At 36.8% G+C, this 25020-nt stretch overlaps 1 protein-coding gene across 7 annotated transcripts in view; it reads left to right on the top strand.

Annotated features, from left to right (window-relative positions):
- The window catches only part of MICU1 (mitochondrial calcium uptake 1), a 250242-nt gene that overhangs the window by 53251 nt on the left and 171971 nt on the right, over nucleotides 1-25020 (top strand). For all 7 annotated transcript variants that reach the window (XM_047072928.1, XM_047072929.1, XM_047072927.1 and 4 more), the window contains one exon: nucleotides 19576-19750. In XM_047072928.1, coding sequence (XP_046928884.1) covers nucleotides 19576-19750 — 175 coding nt within the window. The remainder of the gene's footprint in view (nucleotides 1-19575; nucleotides 19751-25020) is intronic.

Raw genomic sequence — 25020 nt, 5'->3', positions numbered from 1 at the left:
CATAAAAGAAGTAGAAAAAAATAACAAAGCCCAAAGTTGATAGAAGGAAGGAAATAATAAAAATCATACCAGAAATAAACAAAATAGACTAAATAGATGAAATAGGTACTAAAAAACAATAGAAAAAATTTTTTAAAAGATAAATATAGAAAAGATAAAAAAAGATTAGGAGGTTGTTCTTCAAAAAGATAAAGGAAATTGATAAACCTTAGGCAGACTCAGTAAAAAAAAGAGAGGACTTAGGGATGCCTCGGTGGCTCAGTTGGTTAAACATCCAACTCTTGATTGGCTTAGGTTGTGATCACACAGTCATGGGATTGAGCCCCATGTGGGGCTCCACGCTGAGCATGGAGCCTGCTTGGGATTCTCTCCCTTTCTCTCTGCCTCTCCCCGACTCTCATGTCCATACTCTTTCTCTCTCAAAAATAAACAAAAACATAAAAAAAAGAGAGAACTTAAATAAAACCAGAAATGAAAGAAGTTACTACTGACATCGCAGAAATACAAAATATTGTAAGAAACTACTATGAAAAATTACATGCCAACAAATTGGGCAATCTAGAGGAAGTACTAGGTAAATACTAGATAAATTCCTAGAAACATACAATATTCCAAGACTGAATCAGGAAGAAATAGAAAATCTGATGAAAGACCAGTTACCAGTAATGAAATCGAATCACTTAAAACAAACAAACAAAACCACACACACACACACACACAAAAACCTCTTAATAAGTAAAAGTCTAGGACCACATGGCTTTGCAGGTGAATTTCTGCAAAACGTTTAAAGAAGAGTTAATAATACCTGTCCTTCTCAAACTATTCCAAAAAATTGAAGAGGAAGGAACACTTCTAAATTTATGCCATGAGGACATGATAGCAAAACCAGGCAAAGACCCTACAAGAAAAATAATTATAGGCCAATATGTATCTCGTGGTCCTTTTATGTTTTGCTTATTTCATTTAATATAATGTCCTCAGGTTTCATCCATATTGTAGCGTATGTCAGAATTTCCTATTTTGAAAAAAGATTGAATAATATTCCATTGTATGTATGTATGTTTTAGTCCATTTGGACTGCTGTAATGAAAATACCACAAACTGGAGGACTTATAAACAATAAACATTTATTTCTTACAGTTCTGGAGGCTTAGAAGTCCAAAGTCATGACACTGGCAGATTCAGTGTGTGGCGAGGGTCAGTTTACTAATTACTGGGTTTCTTTTCACTGTAACGTCACGTGGCAGAAGGGTGCAAGGGGGCTTTCTTGGGCTTTTTTAAAATATAAGAGCATTAATCCCATGAGGATAGAGTTCTCATGACCTAATCACATCCCAAAGGCCCCATTTCCCAGTACCATTACCTTGGATGTTAGGTTTTAACATGAATTTTGGGAGGACACATTCAAATTGTAGCAATGTATACACCACATTTTGTTTATCCGTTCATCTGTTGATGGACATTTGAGTTCCTGCTACCTTTGGGATATTGTGAATAATGCTGCTGTATACATATTTGTTGAAGTTCCTGCTTTTACTTTTTTGTGGTCTGTGTCCAGAAGTGGAATTGCTAGACCTCATAATAGTTCTATTTAAAAATTTTTGAGGGATCTTTATACTTTTTTCTATACCAGCTGCTTCAATTTACTTTCCACTAATAGTGCACAGGAGTTCCAGTTTGTCTACATCCTTGCTTAACACTTGTTATTTCCTGTTTTTTCAACAATGAAAACAAGTATGAAGTGATATCTTACTTTGATTTTGATTTCCATTTCCCTGATGATGAATGATGGTGAGCATCTTGGCCATTTTATGGGTTTTTTTTTTTTTTGGAGAAATGTTTATTTAAGTGCTCTTACGATTTTTTTAATTAGATAATTTGGTTTTGGTTTTTTTGTTGTTTGTTTTTTGCTATTGAGTTGTAGGAGTTCCTTGTATATTTTAGATATTAACTTCCTATCAGATACATGGTTTACAACTATTTATTCCTGTTTTGTAGTTTACCTTTTCATTTTGTTGATTGCTGGTCAGTAGCTTTTCAGTGTGATTTAGTTCCACTTGTGTATTTTAGCTTCAGTTGCCAAGACCAAAAGTCATGGAGGTTTTCCCCTATGTTTTCTTCTGGGAATTAACTTCTTTATAGTTTTGGGTGTACTTTTTTTTTTTTAATTTTTTTTTCAACGTTTATTTATATTTTTTGGGACAGAGAGAGACAGAGCATGAACGGGGGAGGGGCAGAGAGAGAGGGAGACACAGAATCGGAAACAGGCTCCAGGCTCTGAGCCATCAGCCCAGAGCCCGACGCAGGGCTCGAACTCACGGACCGCGAGATCGTGACCTGGCTGAAGTCGGATGCTTAACCGATTGCGCCACCCAGGCGCCCTTGGGTGTACTTTTTAAAAAAAATTTTTTTAAATGTTTATTTATTTTTGAGAGAGACAGAGTGTGAGTGGGGGAGGGGCAGAGAGAGAAAGACACAGAATCTGAAGAAGCTCCAGGCTCTGAGCTGTCAGCACAGAGCCCGACGTGGGGCCCGAACCCACAAGCCTTGAGGTCATGACCTGAGCCAAAGTTGGACGCTTAACCAACTGAGCCACCCAGGTGCCCCTGGGTGTACTTTTAATTCTTTAATTCATTTCAAGTTGACTTTTCTGGATGGTGTAAGGTAAGGGTACATGGGGTGTGTTTCCATTTATTTATGTCTTCTGTAATTTCTTTCAGCAGTCCTTTGTACTTTTCTGTATATGAATCTTTCACACACACACACACACACACACACACACACACACACACACACCCGGCCTGGTCACCTTTATTTCTAAGTATTTTATGCTTTCTGATGGGATTGTTTTCTTAATTCCTTTTTTTTTTTTTTGTATAGTTTGTTGGTAGTATATGGAAATACAATAGGTTTATATATATATATATATTTTTTTAATATACTACAACTTTCCTGAATTTGTTTACTAGTAATCAGTTTTTATAAAATCTTAAGGGTTTTCTATATATAGTATGTCACCTGTGAAGAAAGATCATCTTACTTCTTCAGTCTCAATCCTTGCCTAATTGTATGGCTAGAACTTCCAGTACTGTGTTGAATGCCATGGCAAGAGTGGGCATTTATAGCTTCTCTCTCTCTCTCTCTCTTTTTTTTTTTTTTTTTTTTTTTGGAGAGAGAGAGAGAGAGCGCACACACACACACACACACACACACACATGAATGGGGTGGCACAGAGGGAGAGAAAGAGAAAGAGAGAGAATCTTAACCAAGGTTCATGCCCAGTGTGGATGGAGCCCAATGCAGGGCTTGATCTCACATCAGTGAGTTGGGTCAAGAGTTGGATGCTTAACTGACTGAGCCATCCAAACGCCCCTAATAGCTTATTCTTTATCATAGAGGAAAGCTTTCAGTTTTTCACTGTTGAATCCTTCTCAGACTCTTTTAAAAAAAATAAAAGGGGGAACACTCCAAACTCCTTTTCTGAGTCTAACATTACCTTGATACCAAAATCAGACAAGGACACCACAAGAAAATAAAATTACAGGCCAGTATCCCCAATGAGTACAGATGAAAAAATAGTCTGAAAAATGTTAGCAAACTGAATTCATAATATATTAAAAGAATTGTATGGGGCACCTGAGTGGCTCAGTTGGTAAAGTGTTCGACTTTGGGTCAGGTCATGATCTTACGGTTCGTGAGTTTGAGCCCCATGTTGGACCCTGTGCTGACAGCTCAGAGCCTGGACCCTGCTTCAGATTCTGTGTGTCCCTGTCTCTCTGCCCCTCCCCGACTTGTGCTCTGTCTCTGTCTCTCAAAAATGAATAAACATTAAAAAAAAAAAAAGTATTCCATAGTCAAGTGGGATTTATTCCAGGGGTACATTTCTTAAATTATTTTTTGGTTTGTTTGCTTGTTTGTTTATTCATTTATCTTAGAGAGAGAGCGCACAGGGGAGAGGGGCGGAGAGAGAGAAGGGAGAATCCCATGCAGACTCCATGCTCAGCATGGAGCCTGACATGAGGCTCAATTCCACAACAGTGGGATCATGACCTGAGCTGAAATCAAGAGTCAGATGCTCAATTGACTGAGCCACCCAGGTATCCCTATTCCAGGGATACAAAGGTGATGTAGTAGCCACAAATAAGTCCATGTGATATACTACATTAACAAAATAAAGAATCAAATCATATTATCATATCAAAAGATGCAGAAAAAGCATTTGACAAAAAATTCAACATCCACTCATGACAAAAACTCCCAACAAAATATATAGAGGTATAGAAGGAATGTACTTCAATAGATATGTAGGTAGGTAGGTAGGAAGGAATGTACTTCAATAGATAGATATGTAGGTAGGTAGGTAGGTAGGTAGGTAGAGGGAATGTACTTCAATAGACAGACAGATAGACAGACAGACAAGGGACTGCCTGGGTGGCTCAGTTGAGTATCTAACTCTTGATTTCAGCTCAGGTCATGAGCTCTGCATCAGGCTCTGCACAAGCATGGAGTCTGCTTCAGGTATTCTCTTTCTCTTTTTTTTCTCTCTGTCTGTCTCTCTCTTTCCTTTTCTGTCCCTGTGCCCTTCTCCCCTACTCTTACTCTCATAAATTTAAATAAATAAATACATACATATACATACATACATACATACATACATACATACATACATACATAAATGGCATGTGCTTCCATATAGTAAAAGCCATACATGACAGTCCCGAATGTGGTATACTTAGTGGTAGAAAACTGAAAGTTTTTCATCTATGATGAACAGCAACACAAGAATGCTCGCCCTTGCCACTCTTTTTCAAAATAGTTTTAGAAGCTCTAACCAGAGCACTTAGGGAAGAAAAAGAAATAAAAAGCATCTGGACTTCAAGCTGTACTACAAAGTGTAATTATCAAGACAGTATGGCGCTGGCACAAAAACAGACACTCAGATCAGTGGAACAGAATAGAGAACCCAGAAATGGACCCACAAACGTATGGCCAACTAATCTTTGACAAAGCAGGAAAGAGTATCCAATGGATACTGTTTCAAAGGGACACTTGCACCCCAATGTTTATAGCAGCACTATCAACAATAGCCAAAGTATGAAAAGAGCCCAAATGTCCATTGATGGATGAATGGATAAAGAAGATGTGGTATATACATATACAATGGAGTATTACTCGGCAATCAAAAAGAATGAAATCATGCCATTTGCAGCTACATGGATGGAACTAGAGGGTATTATGCTAAGCGAAATTAGTCAGAGAAAGACAAATATCATATGACTTCACTCATATGAGGACTTTAAGATACAAAACAGATGAACATAGGGGAAGGGAAGCAAAAATAATATAAAAACAGGGAGGGGGATAAAACATAAGAGACTCTTAAATATGGAGAACAGAGGGTTACTGGAGGGATTGTGGGAGGGGGGATGGGCTAAATGGGTAAGGGGCATTAAGGAATCTACTCCTGAAATCATTGTTGCACCATATGCTAGCTAACTTGGATATAAATTAAAAAATAAATTATTAATAATAAAAAAATAAAAGGCATCAAAATCAGAAAGGAAAATGTAAAAACTGTTTCTTTTTTTTCTATATATCTTTTAACATTTATTCATTTTTGAGAGACAGAGATAGAGCATGAGTAGGGGAGGGGCAGAGAGAGAGGGAGACACAGACTCTGAAGCAGGCTTCAGGCTCTGAGCTGTGAGCACAGAGCCCGATGCAGGGGTCAAACTCATGAACCGTGAGGTCATGACCTCAGCTGAAGTTGGACGCTTAACCGACTGAGCCATCCTGGCACCCCAAAGTAAAACTGTTTCTATTTGCATGTGACATGATATATACAGAATACCCTAAACACTCCATCAAAAAAAAAAAAAAAAACTTTTGAAACTAATAAATACAGCAAAGTTACAAACTAAATACACAAAAATTTATTGCACCTCTGTACACTAATAGTGAATGGTCAGGAAGAGAAATTGAGAAAACAATTTCATTTACAGTTGCATCAAAAAGAATAAAATACCTAATAATAAATTTAACCAATAAATGAACAACATATACATTGAACACTGTAACACTGGTGAACGAAACTGAAGAAGACACAAAATAAATGGGAAGATATTCTGTGTTCATGGAAAAGTTAATATTGTTAAAATGTCCATATTACTCAAAGTAATTTATAGATTCATTGCAATTCTTACTAGAATTCCAATGTATTTTTCACAGAAATGGAGGGAAAATCATAAAATATGTACACAACACAAAAGACCATGAATAGTCCAAGCAATCCTGAGAAAGAAGAATAAAGCTGGAGGAATCCCACTTTCTGATTTCAAACTACAGAACTCTACTAATGAAAACAGTGTGGTAATGGCATAAATATTCACATAGACGAATGGAACAGAATACAGATCCCAGAAATAAGCTCCTGCAAATGTGGCTAATTAATATTTGACTGGGAGCCAGGAACACTCAATGAGAAAACGAGTCTCTTCAAAAAATAGTTTTGGGAAAACTGGATAACCACCTGCAGAAGAATGAAATTGGACCCCTATCTTACCCCATTCACAAAAAATAATTCACAGAAAAATGCTTTAACAGAAGACCCAAAACTGCAAACTCCCGGAAGAAAACTCCTTCAGATAAACAATGCTGGGAAAAAGCTCTTTAACATTGGTCTTAAAACTATTTTCTGGATAACAAAGGACAAGCAACAAAAGCAAAATCAGCAAGTGGGAGTGCATCAATTTAAAAAGTTTGTGCACAGCATAGGAAACAACAAAATGAAAAGGCAACCTATGGAATGGCAGAAAATATTTGCATACCATGTGTTAGTTAAGAGGTTAATATCCAAAATGTATAAATGATTCATATAACTCAATAGTGAAAAAGCAGATGATCTGATTAGAAAATGAGCAGAGGACCTGAATAGACATTTTCCCAGAGACATCCAGATGGCCAACAGGTACATGAAAAGATGCTCAATATCACTAATCATCAGGTAAATGCAAATCAAAACCACAATAATATATCACTTCATACCTGTTAGAATTGTTATTCTCAAAATGGTAAGGGATGACAATTTTGGTGTGGATGTGTAGAAAAAGGAATCCTTGTGCACTATTGGTGGGGATTAAACTGATGCAACTACTGTGGAAAACTGGAGGGTTTTCAGGAAATTAAATATAGAACTACCATACGATCCACCATTCACACTTCAAGGAAATGAGAACAGGATCTTGAAGTGATTTCTGCACTCCCATGTTTAATTCAGCTTTATTCACAATATCCAAGATATAGAGACAACCTAAGTGTCCTTCAACAGATAAATACTTGAAGAAGATGTGCTGTACACACATACACGCACAGGAATATCATGCAGCCAATGGAAGGAAGGAAATCTTGCCATTTGTCTCTACATTGATGGATCTTGAGGGCATTTTGCTACGAAGATAAGCAGACAAAGAAAGACATACACTGTGTGGTATCACTTATATGTGGAATCTCAAAAACCTGAATTCCCAGAAACAGACATTAAAACGGTGATTACCAGAAGCTGAGTGGATGGGGAATTGGGGAGTTTTTGGTCAGAGTAGAAACTACAGTCAGAATATAAATATGTTTTGGGACCTAATGCACAGCATTGTGATTATAGTTAACAATACAGTATTATATCCTTGAAAATTGCTAAGAGACTATATAGATCTTAAATGTTCTCACCAGAATAAAATGATAACCATGTGATTTACTGGAGATTTTAGCTAATGCAGTGGTGGCAATCAGATTGATATATAGAAGTATATCAGATCAACACATTGTACCTTTATTTTTATTTTTATAATTTTTTTAAAGTTTATTTTGGGACGGGAGGGAGAGAGAGAGAGGAACAGAGTATCTGCACTTGATCTTAGCCAAAAGGCCGAGAAGTGATGAGGAACTGAGTATCTGAAGTGGGCTCTGCGCTGAGAAGACAGAGTCCCACGCGGGGCTCAAACTCACGAACTGCAAGATCATGACCTGAGCCAAAGTCAGACACTTAACCAACTGAGCCCCCCAGGCACCCCAACACATTATACACTTTAAACTTACAAAATGTTATCAATTATATCTCAATAAAAAACTGCTTTGAAAATGCACTTTTATGCAAAATATGCTTTCAGATAAAGGTAAAGAAAACTAATTATAATCATGATTGTAAAAATTAGTCCACAAAGTTTGCAAAGATCTGTGGAAAAGACCTTACTAACTTGCTGACTCTTCTAGTTGGTGGCCAATATAAAAGTAAGGGTAAACCAACAAAATGTATTATTCCTTAAAAAGCACAGAAGTTAACTTCAGTTAAAAACAAATATTCTATACTTTTATTCCTTTCCTTCTCACTCTTTATGATACTGATGTCACAAGTTACATCTCATGTTGTGTGCCCATTAACATTTTTATAGTTAAATTTTTTTTTGTATTTGATTTTTGAACTTCTGAGTTTAAAATTTAAAGAGATTTACACATCATCTTTATAAGACAACAGTATTCTGTATTTCTCTATGTATTTGCCTTCTCCAGTGAGTTTTATATTTTCATATCCTTTCATGTTGCAGTGTAGTTTATTTCAACTTAAAGGACTCCCTTTGGCGTTTTTTTGTAATGCAGGTTTAATGGTGTGAACTCCTTCAGCATTGTTTATCTGAGAACATCTTTATTTCCCCTTGAATTCTAAAGAATAGTTTTGCCAGATATAATACCTTTGGTTGGCAGTTTTTTCTTTCAGCTCTTTCCGTATCTCACCCTATTTTTTTTATTTTTTTTTATTTTTTTTAATGTTTATTTATTTTTGAAGGAGAGAGAAAGAGACAGAGTGAGAGCGGGGAGGGGCAGAGAGAGAGGGAGACACAGAATCCGAAGCAGGCTCTGGGCTCCAAGCTGTCAGCACAGAGCCCGACGCAGGGCTCGAACTCACAAACTGCAAGATCATGACCTGAGCTGAAGTCGGATGCTCAACTGACTGAGCCACCCAGGCGCCCCTCACCCTGTTTCTTTATGCCTGCAAGGTCTCAGAGTTTTATGGGGTCCCTTTGTACATGATGAATCACTTTTCTCCTGCTGCTTTAAAACTGTCCCTTTGTCTTTGACTTTGGCAATTTGATTATAATGTGTCTTAGTGTGGATTTCTTTGGGTTCCATCTTGGAAGTCTGTTGAGCCTCTTCAGTCTGGATGTCCATTAACGTCCCCAAGTTTGGGAAGTTTTTGGCCATATTTTCTTTAAATAAACTTTTTACCCCTTTTTTCCTCTTCCTTCTCCTTCATGCATGTATTGGTTTTCTTGACCCGATCCCATAAGTCCCTTAGGCTTTTTCTTTTGCGTTTTGTTCCTCTGACTGGATAATATCAAATGATCTAGCTTCGAGTTTACCAGTTCTTTCTTCCACTTGATCAGGTCTGTTTTTGAACCACCCTAAGTGAATTTTTCAGGTCTGTAATTGTATTCATCAGCTCCAGAATTTGTTTGCCTTTTTTTTTTTTTAAATCTCTCTTGATAGTAGTTTTTTTAATGCAGTGTTTTCTTGAGCTTATAGAGCATCTTTATGATAGGTATTTTGAATTATTTTTCAAGTAATAAATATTTCTGTTTCTTTAGGATCAGTTTCTGGAGATTTATTTTGCTCTTTTGTTTGATCCACATTTCTATTCATGTGTCTTCTAACTTTATGAGACATTTTTGAAGAATCAAGCACATATCACAGTCTTTATAGACTGACTTCATACAGAAGAAGGCCCTCAGCAATCAGCCTAATTATAGATCCCGTTGTCTCTGAGTCTGTTTTGGAAGAAGTGACAGATTCTCTGGATCTGTGTGGGCAAATTTTCAATTGCAGAGGCTTGCCAGTTTTTTTCAAGAGCTTGTAATCTTTTGTTCCCTCTGGTGTTTGTCTGTAGTACTGCAAGTTCTCTGTGTATAGCAGCAAGCCACCTACTGTCTGTTCTAATCAGCCACCAAGTATCCAAAGTATTCCAGCTCCCAGTTATCACCCCAAGTCAGGTGAGGCACATGCCAACTAGTCTTTTCAGGCAGCCTTCTGAAAAACTAGAACACTAGACACTCCTTCCACTTCTTCCCTCACGAGGGAGAAGACTCATTCTGTACCTTTTCCTAGTTGTGCCAAGCTGTGCCAGCTCCCCAAACCACCTCCCGCTTCTCTTTTCTTTCGACTCCCTGGCATGCAAACCATGCCACCTTCTGTCAGGAGTCCAAATGAGGTGAACAGAAACCAATCCCTTGAGAGCCCTCTGAATAGCGAGAATGGTGAACACCCTTCCATTCTCATTCCTCCCTATAGGAGCAATTGCTAGCTGGGGCATTCTCTCCTGGTGCTAAGCTGTGCCTGCTTGTGGGAGGGACTGACATGGGTAAAGTGAAGTAGCTCCTTTTATCCATTTCAATGTGTCTGGTTTTGGCATTGTGCTTCCCTGGTGTACTGCAACTTCTTAACTGGATTTGGGGAATTTCATAAAGATATTTTGATCTGTACATCATTGTTAAATCATTTTTTCTGTGGGAGACAAAGGCTGGGACCTATTCTGCTATCTTGCTGACAGCTAATAATTACTTTATTAGATATTTTTGATTGTGTATGTTAACACTTTTGCATGCCTGGATTTTGTTGTTTTCCTTTAAAAGTATATTGATTTTTGTATTGGCAGGCAGTTAATTTATTGAAGAACCTGTTTTATCATCTAAAGCTTGTGTTTAAGCTTTTTTTTTAAAATCCCAACATAGTTTACAGTATCTTTTTCTCTGGAGCTAATTTAGCCCTGCTAATAAGATATGACCCGTCTGTTGTGTTTACTGAATGCCTTGGGTGTTCAGTGTTTTGTCACAGCTTGAGCGTTTCCCATTTGTGAGTCCTGGAAATATATTTGACCTACAGCTCTTTGATAATTGTTCTTTGCCTAATTTTGGATGCTTTAATCCTAAGAATACACTGCTTAATAGTAACTTAAGGGAGACCCCATTGGGTTCGTGGAACTTTTTCTTTGTGTGACTTCCTCCTCTCTGGTCCTCTTCCCCACCAATTCCAGCCACCTCAGCCTCTCCAAATTGTGACCTCTGTCTTCTCAACTTAGCATAGTCACTCTGTTTTGCTTGGAAGCCTGCTCCTGATCTGGAAAATAAAATGTCTCCAAAAGAAACTTCAGAACAATTATAGGCCTAACTTTTTCAGAGAGTTACTGTCGTTCATTATCTGAATATGTTTTATATATTTTGTTGAATTTTCTGTATTATTCCCCACTGTGGGAAGGCACATTTATCTGTGTATATCATTATATTTTACCAGTTCTATAATGTTTAATCACTGTATTATATTATTATCATGATGGCTTCAACTATCAAGAATAAAATATGAAAAAAATCAAAGTGATTCTTGGAAGTGAACTGCTCCGAAGGTGGTAAAAGATGCAGGGATATAATGGGGTGTAACCTGCCTACTACATATGAGCAGCATTCAGAGTATCAGGGATATCAGTGTGTGAATTTTTCAGAAGAAATTATGAATTCTGTTTAGTTAATTGAACTGAAAGAAGCAGTGTGGTTAGGCTAGTTTCTGTTATACCAGACGATACTGAATGTCTGTAGATTTTCTTTTTTAGAACTTTGGGTTTTGGAGAAGTCAGGTTATGAGTCACCCTTTACAGGGCTTTTCCTGACCCTACTCTATGTCCTTATGTTTTCTTTTATCAGTTGATTTATCAGTTTTCCCAATTCACCTTGACTTTCTTGAGGACAGAGATAGTCTTATTTATATTTATCTCAGCTGTAGTTCCTACAGCATTTGAATGATGAAATGAATGAATGCTGCCTCTTTTCTTTACCCATAAATTCCTTGGGTCTTCACTTTACCAGCCCATCATCATTTGGCTCCATAATCTTGTCAGAGGGAAATAAAACAGGGAAATGATCCAACCTTGAACACTTGGCCAAAGTTGAAAGGAAATTCAAGCTATGGTCAAAAGATTGCTTTTGAACCAGGTTGGGAAAAAAGCCTGTAGTGTATTAGTTTCTTGTTGATTTTTAAAAATGTGTTTATTTGGGGGCACCTAGGTGGCTTAGTTGGTTAATTGTTCGACATCAGCTGAGGTCATTATCTCACGGTTCATGAGTTGGAGCCTTGTGACAAGCTCTGTCAGCTCAGAGCCTGGATCCTGCTTTGGATTCTGTGTCTCCCTCTCTCTCTGCCCCTCCCCTGCTTGTGCTCTCTCTGTGTCTCTCAAAAAATGAATAAACATTACAAAAATTTTTTTAATTTATTTTTAGGATTTAGCCTTTAAAACATTCAATTATTTTTCTTGCTTACAAATTCAGATATTTCTTTGACTTTGTTAACATGTATAAAATATTTTTTGCAAGTAAATGAAATAAGAACTGTTTGTTTAAGCCTTCTCTAAATAGTCATGTGAAATGATTACATTAAGAAATTTCTCATATTGCAGTATTTTAATCCCAGTGTATATTTTTCCAATCCTTTTTCTGGTCAACATAGATGAGGACTTCCATTTTTGTTCCTTTTGTGTTGGAAAGCGCATTGCATGCTTTCTCTGTATGAGGCACTGGGTTGGGAACTCTGGATAATTAAAATAAAAGAATAGTGTGGGCGCCTGGGTGGCTCAGTCAGTTAAGCATCCAACTCTTGATTTTGGCTCAGGTCATGATCTCATGGTTCATGAGATTGAGACCCACATTGGGCTCTGCGTTGACAGTGCAGAGCCTGCTTGGGATTCTGTCTCTCCCTCTCCCCTGCCCTCTGTCCCTTCTTCCCTCTCTCTTCCCCCCCCCAACAATAAATAAATAAAAGTTAAAAAAACAACTTTTGGGGAGCCTGGGTGGCTGAGTCAGTTAAGCATCCAACTTCAGCTCAGGTCATGATCTTGCGGTCCATGGGGTCTAGCTCCGCACTGGGCTCTGCACTGACAGCTCAGAGCCTGGAGCCTGCTTCAGATTTTGTGTCTCCCACTTTCTCTTCCCCTCACCTGCTCACCCTCTGTCTCTCTCTCTCTCTCAAAAAACAAACGTTAAAAAAAAATTTTTTTTTTAATTTTCTTGGGTGGCTCGGTCAGTTAAATGACCAACTCTTGATTTTGGCTCAGGTTATGATCTCACATTTGGTGGGATTGAGCCTTGCTATCAGCACAGAGCCTGCTTGGGATCCTCTCTCTCCCTCTCTCTGCCCCTCCCCTGCTCACACACATGCTGTCTCTCTCAAAATAAATAAACTTAAAAAAAAACAAACTTTCTCTTAAAAAAAAATAGTGTCCAGTCTCTTCTTTTTGTTTTTTAAAGTTTTTATTGTTATTTAGTATTCCAGTATAATATTTTAAATTTATTTTATTTTATATTAGAGAGACAGAGTATGAGCAGGGAAGAGGAATGGGGGGGGCAGAGAGAGAGAGAGAGAGAGAGAGAGAGGGAGAGACAGAGAGAGAGAGAGAGAGAGAGAGAGAGAGAGAGAGAGAGAGAGAGATTCTTAAGCAGGCTCCATGCTCAGTGTGGAGCCCAATGTGGGGCTTGATCCCATGACCCTGAGATCATGACCTGAGCTGAAATCAGGTGTCAGACACTCAACTGACTGAGCCACCCAGGCACCCTATTACTTATTTATTATTCCAGTATAATTAATGTACAGTGTTATATTACTTTCATGTGTACAGTATAGTGATTCAACAATTCTATGTATTATTCATTGCTCATCATGATAAATGTACTCTTAATCCTCTTTACCTATTTTATCCATCCCCCCAGTTCTGGCAACCACCAGTTCTCTATATTTAAGAGTCTATTTTGTTGTTATTGTTGTTGTCGTTGGTCTTTTTCCTGTGTTCACTTGTTTTATTTCTTAAATTCCACATATGAGTGAGATCATATGGTATTTGTCTTTCTCTGACTGACTTATTTCACTTAGCATTATGCCCTCTATACCCTCTAGATTCATTCACATTGTTGCAAATGGCAAGATTTTATTCTTTTGTATTGCTGAGGAATATTCCCTTGTCTATATATACCACATCTTCCTTATCCATTCATCTATTGATGAACACTTGGGTTGCTTCCAAATTTTGGCTGTTGCAAGTAATGCTTCAATAAACACAGGGGTACATCTATTGTTTTGAATTAATTTTTCATATTCTTTGAGTAAATACTCAATAGTGAACTTACTGGATTGTAGGGTAATGTTATTTTTAACTTTTTGAGGAACTCCATGCTATTTTCCACAGTGACTGCACCAGTTTGCATCCCCAACAGTACACAAGGATTTCTTATTCTCCACACATTGTTTATTTTGTGTTTTTGATTTTAACCATTCTGACAAGTGTGAGGTGATATCTCATTGTGCTTTTGACTTATATTTCTCTAATGATAAGTGATGTTGAGCATCTTTTCATGTGACTGTTGGTTATCTTTATGTCATGTCTTCTTTCTAGAAATGTTCATGTCTTCTGCCCATTTTTTATTAGATTATTTCTTTTTTTTTTTGGTGTTGAGTTTTAGAAGTTCTTTGTATATTTTGGACACTAACCCCTTAGCAGATGCATCATTTGCAAATATTTTCTCCCATTGAGTAGATTGTCTTTTTGTTTTTGTTGATTGTTTCCATTGCTGTGAAGAAGCTTTTTATTTTGGTATAGTACCAGTAGTTGTTTTTGTTTGTTTAATTTTTTTGTTTGCTTGTTTGTTTTTATTTGCCTTGCCTTAGGAGACGTACCTAGAAAAATGTCTCTATAGCTAATGTCAGAGAAATTATTGCTTGTGTTCTCTTCTAGGATTTTTATGGTATCATGCCTCACATTTAGGTCTTTAACCTATTTTGAGTTTGTTTTTTATGTGTAGTGTAAGTGTGTTACTTTCATTCTTTTGCATGCAACTGTCTAGTTTTCCCAACACCATTTTTTGAAGAGACTGTCTTTTCTTCGATTGCATATTCTTGCCTCTTTAGTTGTAAATTAATTGACCATATAATCATGGGTTTATTTCTGGACTCTCTGTTCTGTTGATCTCTGTGTCTCTTTTTGTACCAAGACCATGCTGTTTTGAATACTACAGCTTTGTAGTTTATCATGAAATCTGAGATTGTGATACCTCCAATTTTGTTCTTCTTTTTCAAGATTGATTTGGCTATTTTGGGTGTTTTGTAGTTCCACACAGATTTTAGAACCATTTGTTCAAATTCTGTGAAAAATACTGTTGGTATTTTGATAGGGATTGCATTAAATCTGTAGTTAATTTTGGATAGTATGGATGTTTTAACAATATTTGTTCTCCCCATTCATGAACATGGAATATCTTTCCATTTGTTTCATCTTCAGTTTCTTTTATCTGTGTTTTGTAGTTTGAAGAGTACAGGTTTTTCATCTCCTTGGTTAAGTTTATTCCTAGGTATTCTATTATTTTTGGTGCAATGGTAAATGGGATTGTTTTCTAATTTCTTTTTCTGCTACTTTATTATGAGTGTATGCAACAGGTTTCTGTATATTGTATGAGAATTACTGTATGAGAATATTGTATTAGTGTATTTTGTATGAGAATGCAACAGGTTTCTGTATATTGATTTTATATCTTTCAACCTTACTGAATTCATTTGTCAGCTCTAGTTTTTTTTGTGTGTATGTGTGTGTGGAATCTTCAGAGTTTTCTATATATTGTATATTGTTATCTGCAAATAATGAAAGTTGTACTTCATTACCAGTTTGGATTCCTTTTATCTCTTTTATTTGTGTGATTGCTGTGGCTAGGATTTCTAGTACTACATTTAATAAAAGTGGGGAGAGTGGAATCCTTGTCTTGCTCCTAATCTTAGGGGAAAAGCTCTCAGTTTTTTACTATTGAGTATGATGGTAGTTGTGATTTTTGTATATGGCCTTTATTATGTTGAGATATGTTCCCTCTAAGCATGCTTTCTTGAGTGCTTTATCATGAATTGATGTTATACTTTGTCACATGCTTTTTTTGCATCTATTGAAATGATCATATGGTTTTTATCCTGTCTCTTGTCGATGTGATGTATCACATTGATTGATTTGTGAATACTGAACCATCCTTGCATACCAGGAATAACTCCCACTTGATTGTGATGAATGATATTTTTAATGTATTGTTGGATTCAATTTGGTAATATTTTGTTGAGGATTTTTGCATCTATGTTCATCATAGATAATGGCCTGTAGTTCTCTCTTTTTTTGTGGTGTTTTTATCTGGTTTTGGTATCATGGTAATGCTGGCCTCATAGAATATATTTGGAAGCTTTCCTTTTCTATTTTTTGGAATATTTTGAGAATAACAGGCATTAACTCTTCTTTAAATGTTTAGTAGAATTCACCAGTGAAGCCTTCTGCTCTTGGACTTTGGTTGGTTGGGAGTTTTTGATTACCTATTTAATATTTAATTTCATTGCTGGTAATTGGTCTGTTCAAATTTCTGGTTCTTCCTGATGAAGTTTTGGGAGGTTATATGTTTTCTAGGAATCTATCCATTTCTCCTAGGTTGTCTAATTTGTTGGCACATAATTTTTTTTAAGTTTATTTATTTATTTTGAGAGAGACAGAGAGAGAGAGAGAGAGAGAGAGAGAGCGCACAAGTGGGGAGGGAGAGAGAGAATCCCAACCAGGCTCCACACTGTCAATGTAGAGCCTGACACAGGGCTTGAACTCAAGAACTATGAGATCATGACCTGAGTGAGAGTGAGGTATGTTTAACTAACTGAGCCACTCAGGTGCCTCCATTGGCACATAATTTTTCATAATCTTCTTCTATAATCCTTTGTATATATGTGGTGTCAGTCATTATTTCTCCTCATTCATTTCTGATTGTGTTTGAGTCCTCTCTTTCCCTCTCTCTTTCTCCCTCTCTCTCTCACCTCTCTTTTCTCTCAATAAATCTGGCTAAAGGTTTATCAATTTTATTGATCTTCTCAAAGAACCAGCTTCTGGTTTTATTGATCTGTTGTTTTTTTAGTTTCTATTTTGTATATATCTACTCTAATCTTTATTACTTCCTTCCTTTTTCTGAACAACCAGTCTCTTAATGTTCTTACCTATTATGTTGAACCATATGACAGTGCTGATATTTGACAGTTTTTGGTTTGTAAAAACGACGAAGTCATTTGAGTCCCCCTAATAGTTAAAGAGCAAGATAGATTCTGGGAATACAAAAGTAACATAAATTATGATATGGTTCAGTTACCAAATCATGTAGCAGTTTGAAAGAATAGAATCATTCTCTTGGATGAGGAAGTTAGGAAAAATCTTTATAGAATAGATTGTCAGTTTCAAACTCTAGCTAGAGGGGCTTCTGTACATTCAGGTTTTTTCTTGCTACTGATAATTGAATTAACTTGGTAAGCCCATTAGGTTTTTGTCTTCCTGTAGAATTTTGTTAATGTACATGTTTTAACTTCAGTATCAATTTTTGATTCCTTTGGTCTCACACTTATTCTTCCAATTCATTTTTTTTTTTGGTTAAAAAAATAACAAAATTTATCATCCCAACCATTTTTAAGTATACAGCTAAGTAGTGTTAAGTATATTTACACTGTTGTTAAAGAGATCTTTATAACTTTTTCATCTTGCAAAACTAAAATTCATTACCCATTAAATACCTCTGTTCCACCCTCCCTGCAGCCCCCGGTTACATCATTCTATTTTCTGTCTCTATGAAATAGACTCTGTTAGATGCCTCATATAAGTAAGGTCATAATACAGAATTTGTCTTTTTGGCTCATTTCACTTAGTGTAATGTCCTCAAGGTTCAACCATGTTGTGGCATGCAATATGATATCCTTTCCTTTTTAGTTTTTTTTTCTGAGTTACTTAAATTTTTTTGACATACAAAAAGTTGTACATAACTAATGCCTACAACTTGAGGAGTTGGAGAGAAGTATGTACCGGTGAACCATCATTAGTGTATGCCATAAACCAATCCATCACCTTTAGAAGTTTTCTCTAACCTTCTAATTTGTTATTATTATAGGTTGCTTTAGTGAGAAAACACTTAACATTAGGTCTACCTTCTTAGCAAATGTCTAAGTATACAATACAGTTTTGTTAACTGTAGGCACTATGCTGTTCAGTGGATCTCTAAGACTTACTTACTTTGTGTAACTAAATATTTGTGCCCTTTGACTAATATCTCCCCATTTCCTCCTCCCCCAGCCCCTGGAAAGCACCATTCCACTCTCTGCCTTTATGGGTTTGACTCTTTTATATTCATAATGTAAGTGGTATAATATAGTACTTGTTCTTCTGTGTTTGGCTTAGTTCGCTTAGCATAATGCCCTGTAGGTTCATCTGTGTTGCCAGAAATGGCAGGATTTCCTTCCCTTTTTGATGCTGAATAGTATTCCTGTGGGTGGGGAGTACACACATGCCACATTTTATTTATTTGTGGGTGTTTTTTTTTAAGATGTTTCAAAGTAATCTCTATACCCAGTGTGGGGCTCAAACTCATAACCCAGAGATCAAGAGTCACACGTTCCACCAACTGAGCCAGCCAGGTGCCCCCACATTTTATATATTTGTTGATTGAGAGGCATTTAGGTTGCTTCCCATGCCTTGGCTACTCTGAATAATGCTTCAGTGAAGGTGGGAATATAGATATCTGAGATCCTGATTTCATTTCCTTTGGATATATACCCAAAGTGGGATTCCTGAATCATTTGGCAGTTCTATTGTTTGTTTTTTTGAGGATCTTCCATTCTGTTTTCCATAGTGGCTGTATGAATTTACATTCTGACCAAAAATGTACCAGGGATCCCTTTTCTCCACATCCTCACCTCCACTTGTTATCTTTTTTTTGTTGTTGTTACCAAAGCCATCCTACCAGGTGTGAGGTGATATTTCATTGCAGTTTTAATTTGCATTTCCCTGATGATTACTGATGTTGAGCACATTTTTCATGTATAGTTGGCCATTTATGTATCTTCTTTTGAGAAATGTCTCTTCACTTCCTTTGTCCATTTTTTAATCAGGTTATTTGGGTTTTTTTTTTTTTGGCTATTATAAGCGTTCTCTATGTTTTGAATATTAGCCCTTTATTAAATACATGGTTTGCAAGTATTTTCTCCCATATGATAGGTTGTCTTTTCATTTTGTTGATTGTTTCTTTCACTGTAGTGAAGCTTTGTAGTTTCACATAATCCTGCTTGTCTCTTGGCTTTTTGTTGCCTATGCTTTTGGTATCATCCCCGTCATTTTAAAGCTGGATATTATTCTTTGTATATATATATTCCACATTATCTTTATCCACCCACCTGTTAATGGACATACCAGTTGCTTCAAACATTTTAGCTGTTGTGAATAATGCTGCTGTTAACATGAATGTGCAAAAATCTCTTCATGACTCTGCTTTCAGTTCTTTGGGATATAGAGCCAGAAGTGGAATTGCTGGATCATACGATAGTTCTATTTTTAACTTTTTAAGGAACCTCTTCCTGTAGAACTTTTCGCAAATTTCATTACTATTGCTCCCGCTAAACTGTACCTGAAAATATTTATTTCTGGATTAATGCAAATTTATTTTTTTGCATATCTAGGGCCCTTGCAGAATCTCCACCATCTATAAACAACCTGAAGAGTGAAGTTGGTGATAAAGGGAAGAATAAAGATGAAGGGGAAGTTTGTAACCATGAAAAAAAGGCTGCAGGTATTTGTCTCGAGCCTCATCCAGAAGAGAAAAAGAAGAAACGTTCTGGATTCAGAGACAGAAAAGTATGGAACACAATCTTATAAATTAATCAGAACTGTAGTTAATTACAAGTTAGAATAATGCAGTTGAGTCTCTTTTATCATTTATTTCAGATGGTTCATATTCTCTTTGCAGAGATTCACCTTTTTTGCTATATTCTGTCATGTTCTAAGGCAAGTGTAATCTTGAAATGTGAAGTTAATGGGGGTAGTGAAAAGATCCAAGATTGGTAATCAGGATTTGCATATATTTTCCGTTTCAATTTAACTACCTACGTTGGTTCATACTTTCCAGATCTTTCAGATGCTAAATGTTCTAGTGTATGTTGAGTCTTTGGAACGACTGATTGATGATGCCCAGTTGGAAAGGCGGGATAACATCCTTTTGGAAATATACAAGTATTTCCAAAAATTCAACTAATTTTGATGATAGCATAAACTTTAAATGACTTCAACATTTTATATCTTTAACACAACCTGCTGTTATAGAGCTCTACCTCAGAAAAATTTCAATTCTGGTATAGTAATACCTTTGGTATTGAGCATTTGAATTCAGCAGACATGAGTGATGAAAAGTCAAAAGGATGAATTTCATTTTGCACGATAAGATTGAAATTCAGGGAATTGCCTTCACTTGCCAAAATGTAGCTAATAAATACAACAAGATAATTTGAGTTATTTGTGTGTTGCATGTGTGTGGTATGTATTTGCAAGGAAAGTTCCTTTGAGAGATTTGGATCTTCTGTGTGTTTGTTTGGATGAAGTTATTAAATATGCCTTTTCATTTCTCTGGGTTGCCTGGGTGGGCTCAGTTAGTCAAGTATCTGATTCTTGATTTCAGCTCAGGTCATGATCTCACATTTGTGGAATCAAGCCCCACATCCAGCCCCACTGTGCTGACTGTGGAACCTGGTTCAGATTCTCTCTCTTCCTCCCCTTCTGCCTCTCCTGCTTGTGCTCGCTTACTAAATAAATAAATAAATCTTTTCATTTCTCAAATCCATTTTTCTTCTTTTAAAAATTTTTAAAAATGTTTTATTTATTCTGGAGAGAAAGAGAGAGCATGAGCTGGGGAGGGGCAGGGAGAGAGGGAGACACAGAATCTGAATCAGGCTCCAGGCTCCAAGCTGTCAGCACACAGCCCCAAGCGAGGCTCAAACTCATGAATCATGATATCATGATTAAGTCGGACACTTATCCAACCGAGCCACCCAGGCGCCCCTCAAATCCATTACTGGTTGAGGTGAATTTGAACAAAAATATGTATTATAAGTTAAGTGTCAACTATTGGTATTTCCACAATGATACGTTTATTTAATCTTTTGCCCTGAGTGAATCAGAAGAAAGTTCAGACTCACCTTGTGCCAGCAGTTTCATTTATAAAGTCAAATTTTCCATTTTACAAAATAGAGCAAAACTTATCCAAATGAGCATTTATTTTTGAACTTTCCATTTTCTTCTGCTTTCTGCTCAGCAATGACCATATGTCATACTTCCCAGATAAAAATGAAAGCTTGATAATTGTAATTTACTTAACTTGTAGCTCCCAAGGCTATAAAACCTTTCTAATCTGTTTCTGAAATAATTCTTTCAGTAAAGTTTTAGTGGAAGAGCTATGTTTTCCCTATTCAGGGATAACCATTCCACATGTTATCCTGTTTCCCTAACAACCTATTTCAACACTTATTTTTTCCTCTGCCTGTTTTCTCAGCTGCTCTTTGTCTTGTCATTTTTTACATAGTCTACATGGACATGTTAAAGATTTTTCCATCTTTAATAAAATAATAAATTGCATTTTTGAGCATGTTTTGTTTTGGTTTTTTGGTTGGGTGTTTTGTTTTTTTTGTTTGTTTTTGTTTCTTTGTTTTTGCCATTCACATTCTTTCCCTGCAATACCAAACTGCTCCATTTTCCATAGGCTCTCTTTGACATCCTCCCTTTTCACTTAAATTTTTTGGCTTTGATCTTTTACATTCTCTTGATTTTTATGTAATACTTAAAATATTGAGAGAGAAAGAAATAGAGACTACTATAATGAACATACATGTATCCATCCCTCATTTTTGTCAAGTTTTAACATTTGATTATATTTGCTTCATTTTTTTTCCCTTTTTTATTAAGAAACAAAATGAATATAAAAAATACATTGCTGGAGCATCTGGGTGGCTCAGCTAAGTGTCCGACTATTGATTTTGGTTCAGGTCATGATCTCATGGTTTGTTGATTTGAGCTCCACGTTGGGCTCTGCACTGACAGTGTGGAGCCTTCTTGGGATTCTCCGTCTCCCTTTCTCTCTGTGCCTCCCTTGCTTACACACGCTCTCTCAAAAATACATAAACTTAAAAAAAAATACATTGCTGTATTGTCCTTAGTTCATGATTTATTAATGCCATGCATGGCCTGGTGGTTTTGTGTGATTGATTGATTGATTGATTGATTGATTTTTAAATAATATACTCACTTTTTAATTTACATCCAAGTTAGTATATAGTGCAACAATGATTTCAGGAGTAGATTCCTTAATGCCCCTTACCCATTTAGCCCATCCCCCCTCCCACAACCCCTCCAGTAACCCTCTGTCTCCATATTTAAGAGTCTCTTATGTTTTGTCCACCTCCTGTTTTTATAAATTTTTTTAATGTTTGTTTATTTTTGAGAGAGAAAGACTGAGTATGAGTAGGGGAGGGGCAGAGAGAGAGGGAGACACAGAATCTCAAGCAGGCTCCAAGCTCTGATCTGTCAGCACAGAGCCTGATGTGGAGCTCAAACTCACAAGAACTGTGAGATCATGACCTGAGCTGAAGCTCAAGCAACTGAACCACCCAGGTGTCCCCCCGCTCCCTGATTTTATATTATTTTTGCTTCTCTTCCCTTATGTTCATCTGTTTTGTATCTTAAAGTCCTCATAGGAGTGAAGTCATATGATTTTTGTCTTTCTCTAATTTCGCTTAGCATAATACCTTCTAGTTCCATTCACATAGTTGCAAATGACAAGATTCTTTTTGATTACTGAGTAATACTTCATTGTGTGTGTGTATATATATATATATACACACCACATCTTCTTTATCCATTCATCCATCGATGGACATTTGGGGTCTTCCATACTTTGACTATTGTCAATAGCACTGCTATAAACATTGGGGTGCATGTGCCCCTTTGAAACAGTATACCTGTATCCCTGGGATAAATACCTAGTAGTGCAATTGCTGGGTCATAGGGTAGTTCTATGTTTAATTATTTGAGGAATCTCCATACTGTTTTCCAGAGTGGGTGCACCAGTTTACAGTCCCACCAGCAGTGCAAAAGAGATTGTCTTTCTCCACATCCTCGCCAATATCTGTTGTTGCCTGAGTTGTTAATGTTAGACATTCTGACAGGTGTGAGGTAGTATCTTGTTGTGGTTTTGATTTATATTGTGATGTGGAGCATTTTTTCATGTGTCAATTGGCCATCTGGATGTCTTCTTTGGAGAAGTGTCTGTTCATGTCTTTTGCCCATTTCTTCACTGGATTATTTGGTTTTTTGGGTGTTGAGTTTGATAAGTTTTCTATAGATTCTATCTGATATGTCATTTGCAAATATCTTCTCCCATTCCATCGGCTGCCTTTTAGTTTTGCTGATTGTTTCCTTTACTGTGCAGAAGATTTTTATTTTTTTTTTTAATTTTTTTTTTCAACGTTTATTTATTTTTGGGACAGAGAGAGACAGAGCATGAACGGGGGAGGGGCAGAGAGAGAGGGAGACACAGAATCGGAAACAGGCTCCAGGCTCTGAGCCATCAGCCCAGAGCCCGACGCGGGGCTCAAACTCACGGACCGCGAGATCGTGACCTGGCTGAAGTTGGACGCTTAACCGACTGCGCCACCCAGGCGCCCCAGAAGATTTTTATTTTGATGAGGTCCCAATAGTTCATTTTTGTGTTTTATTTTTAATTAAAAAAAAATTCTCAGGTGCAAAGAGCTGTCACTCAGTTTATGCTATACCATTGTTGTACATGCTCCTCTGTTTAATATTTATATTCTTTTATCTAGTTCCATTTGATTTATTTTTGATTTTTAAATTTTTAATTTTATTGTTCCCTCTGGAACTTTAAGTCCTGAATTCAGAAAAATTTGCATACTGCTTCACTGTTGTTTCACTGTAATTTATTTTCTTTTGGAACTCTTCTTAAATGTATCTTGAATGTTCACAACCTATACTGTATATCTTGTAGCTGTTCTGTTATATATTTTTTATTTTATTAGAGAGAGAAAGAGCACAAGCAGGGGAGAGGGAAAGCTGGAGAGAGAGAAAGAGAGAATCCTAAGCATGCTTCAGACTCAGTGCGAAGCTTGATCCCACAACCCTGGTATCATGACCTGAGTCGAAATCAAGAATTGGACGCTCAACTGACTGAGCCACCCAGGCATACATACCTGTTACAGTTTTTCTCGTGAGTTCTTTTCCTAATCTCCTAGGGTCTCTTTTTTTTTTTCTTCCAAATTTTTTTTATGGAAATAAAATAGTTAAATCATAACATTTATCAGGCTGTGTGCTGACAGCTCAGAACCTGGAGCCTGCTCCAGATTCTGTGTCTCCCTTCTCTGCCCTTCCCTCCCTCCCTTCCTCCCTCTCTCTCTCTCTCTCTCTCTCTCTCTCTCTCTCAAAAATAAATAAACTTAAAAAAAAAATTAAGGGTGCCTGGGTGGTTCAGTCTGTTAAGTGTCTGACTCCGGCTCAGGTCATGATCTCACGATTCATGAGTTCGAGCCTCGCGTTGGGCTCTGTGCTGACAGCTCAGCAGCTGGAGCCTGCTTCAGATTCTGTCTCCATCTCTCTGTGCCCCTCCCCCACTCACACTCTTTCTCTCTCTCTTTCTCTCTCTCTCTCTCAAAAACAAACATTAAAAAAAATTTAAAAACATAACATTTACCACATTACCAATTTTTAAGTGTACAGTTTATCATAGAGTGTAATCATTGTTTCACTATCCATTACCGAAACTGTTTTCGTCTTATAAAACTGAAAATATATACCCATTAAACAATAACTCTTTACTACCCTCCTCTCCCAACCCCTGGAAACCACTATTCTACTTTCTCTTCATGATTTTGAATGCTAAAAATACCTCATAGATACTGAATCATACAGTTTGTATTTTTCTGACTGGCTTATTGCACTTCATATAATGTCTTCAAGATTCATTGTGTTTTAGCATATGTCAGAATTTCCTTACTTTTGGGGGCTGAATAATATTCCAGGATATGTATTTACCACATTTTTGCTCATCCATTCATCCATTGGCAGATACT

The sequence above is a fragment of the Lynx rufus genome, unplaced genomic scaffold, assembly GCF_022079265.1.
Source record: "Lynx rufus isolate CCGP_SWC_20201006 ecotype Redwood Valley unplaced genomic scaffold, mLynRuf1.p SCAF_11, whole genome shotgun sequence".
NCBI classification, from domain to species: domain Eukaryota; kingdom Metazoa; phylum Chordata; class Mammalia; order Carnivora; family Felidae; genus Lynx; species Lynx rufus.
The sequence above is the reverse complement of the archived record's forward strand: the minus strand, read 5'-3'. Positions and strand labels throughout refer to the sequence as shown.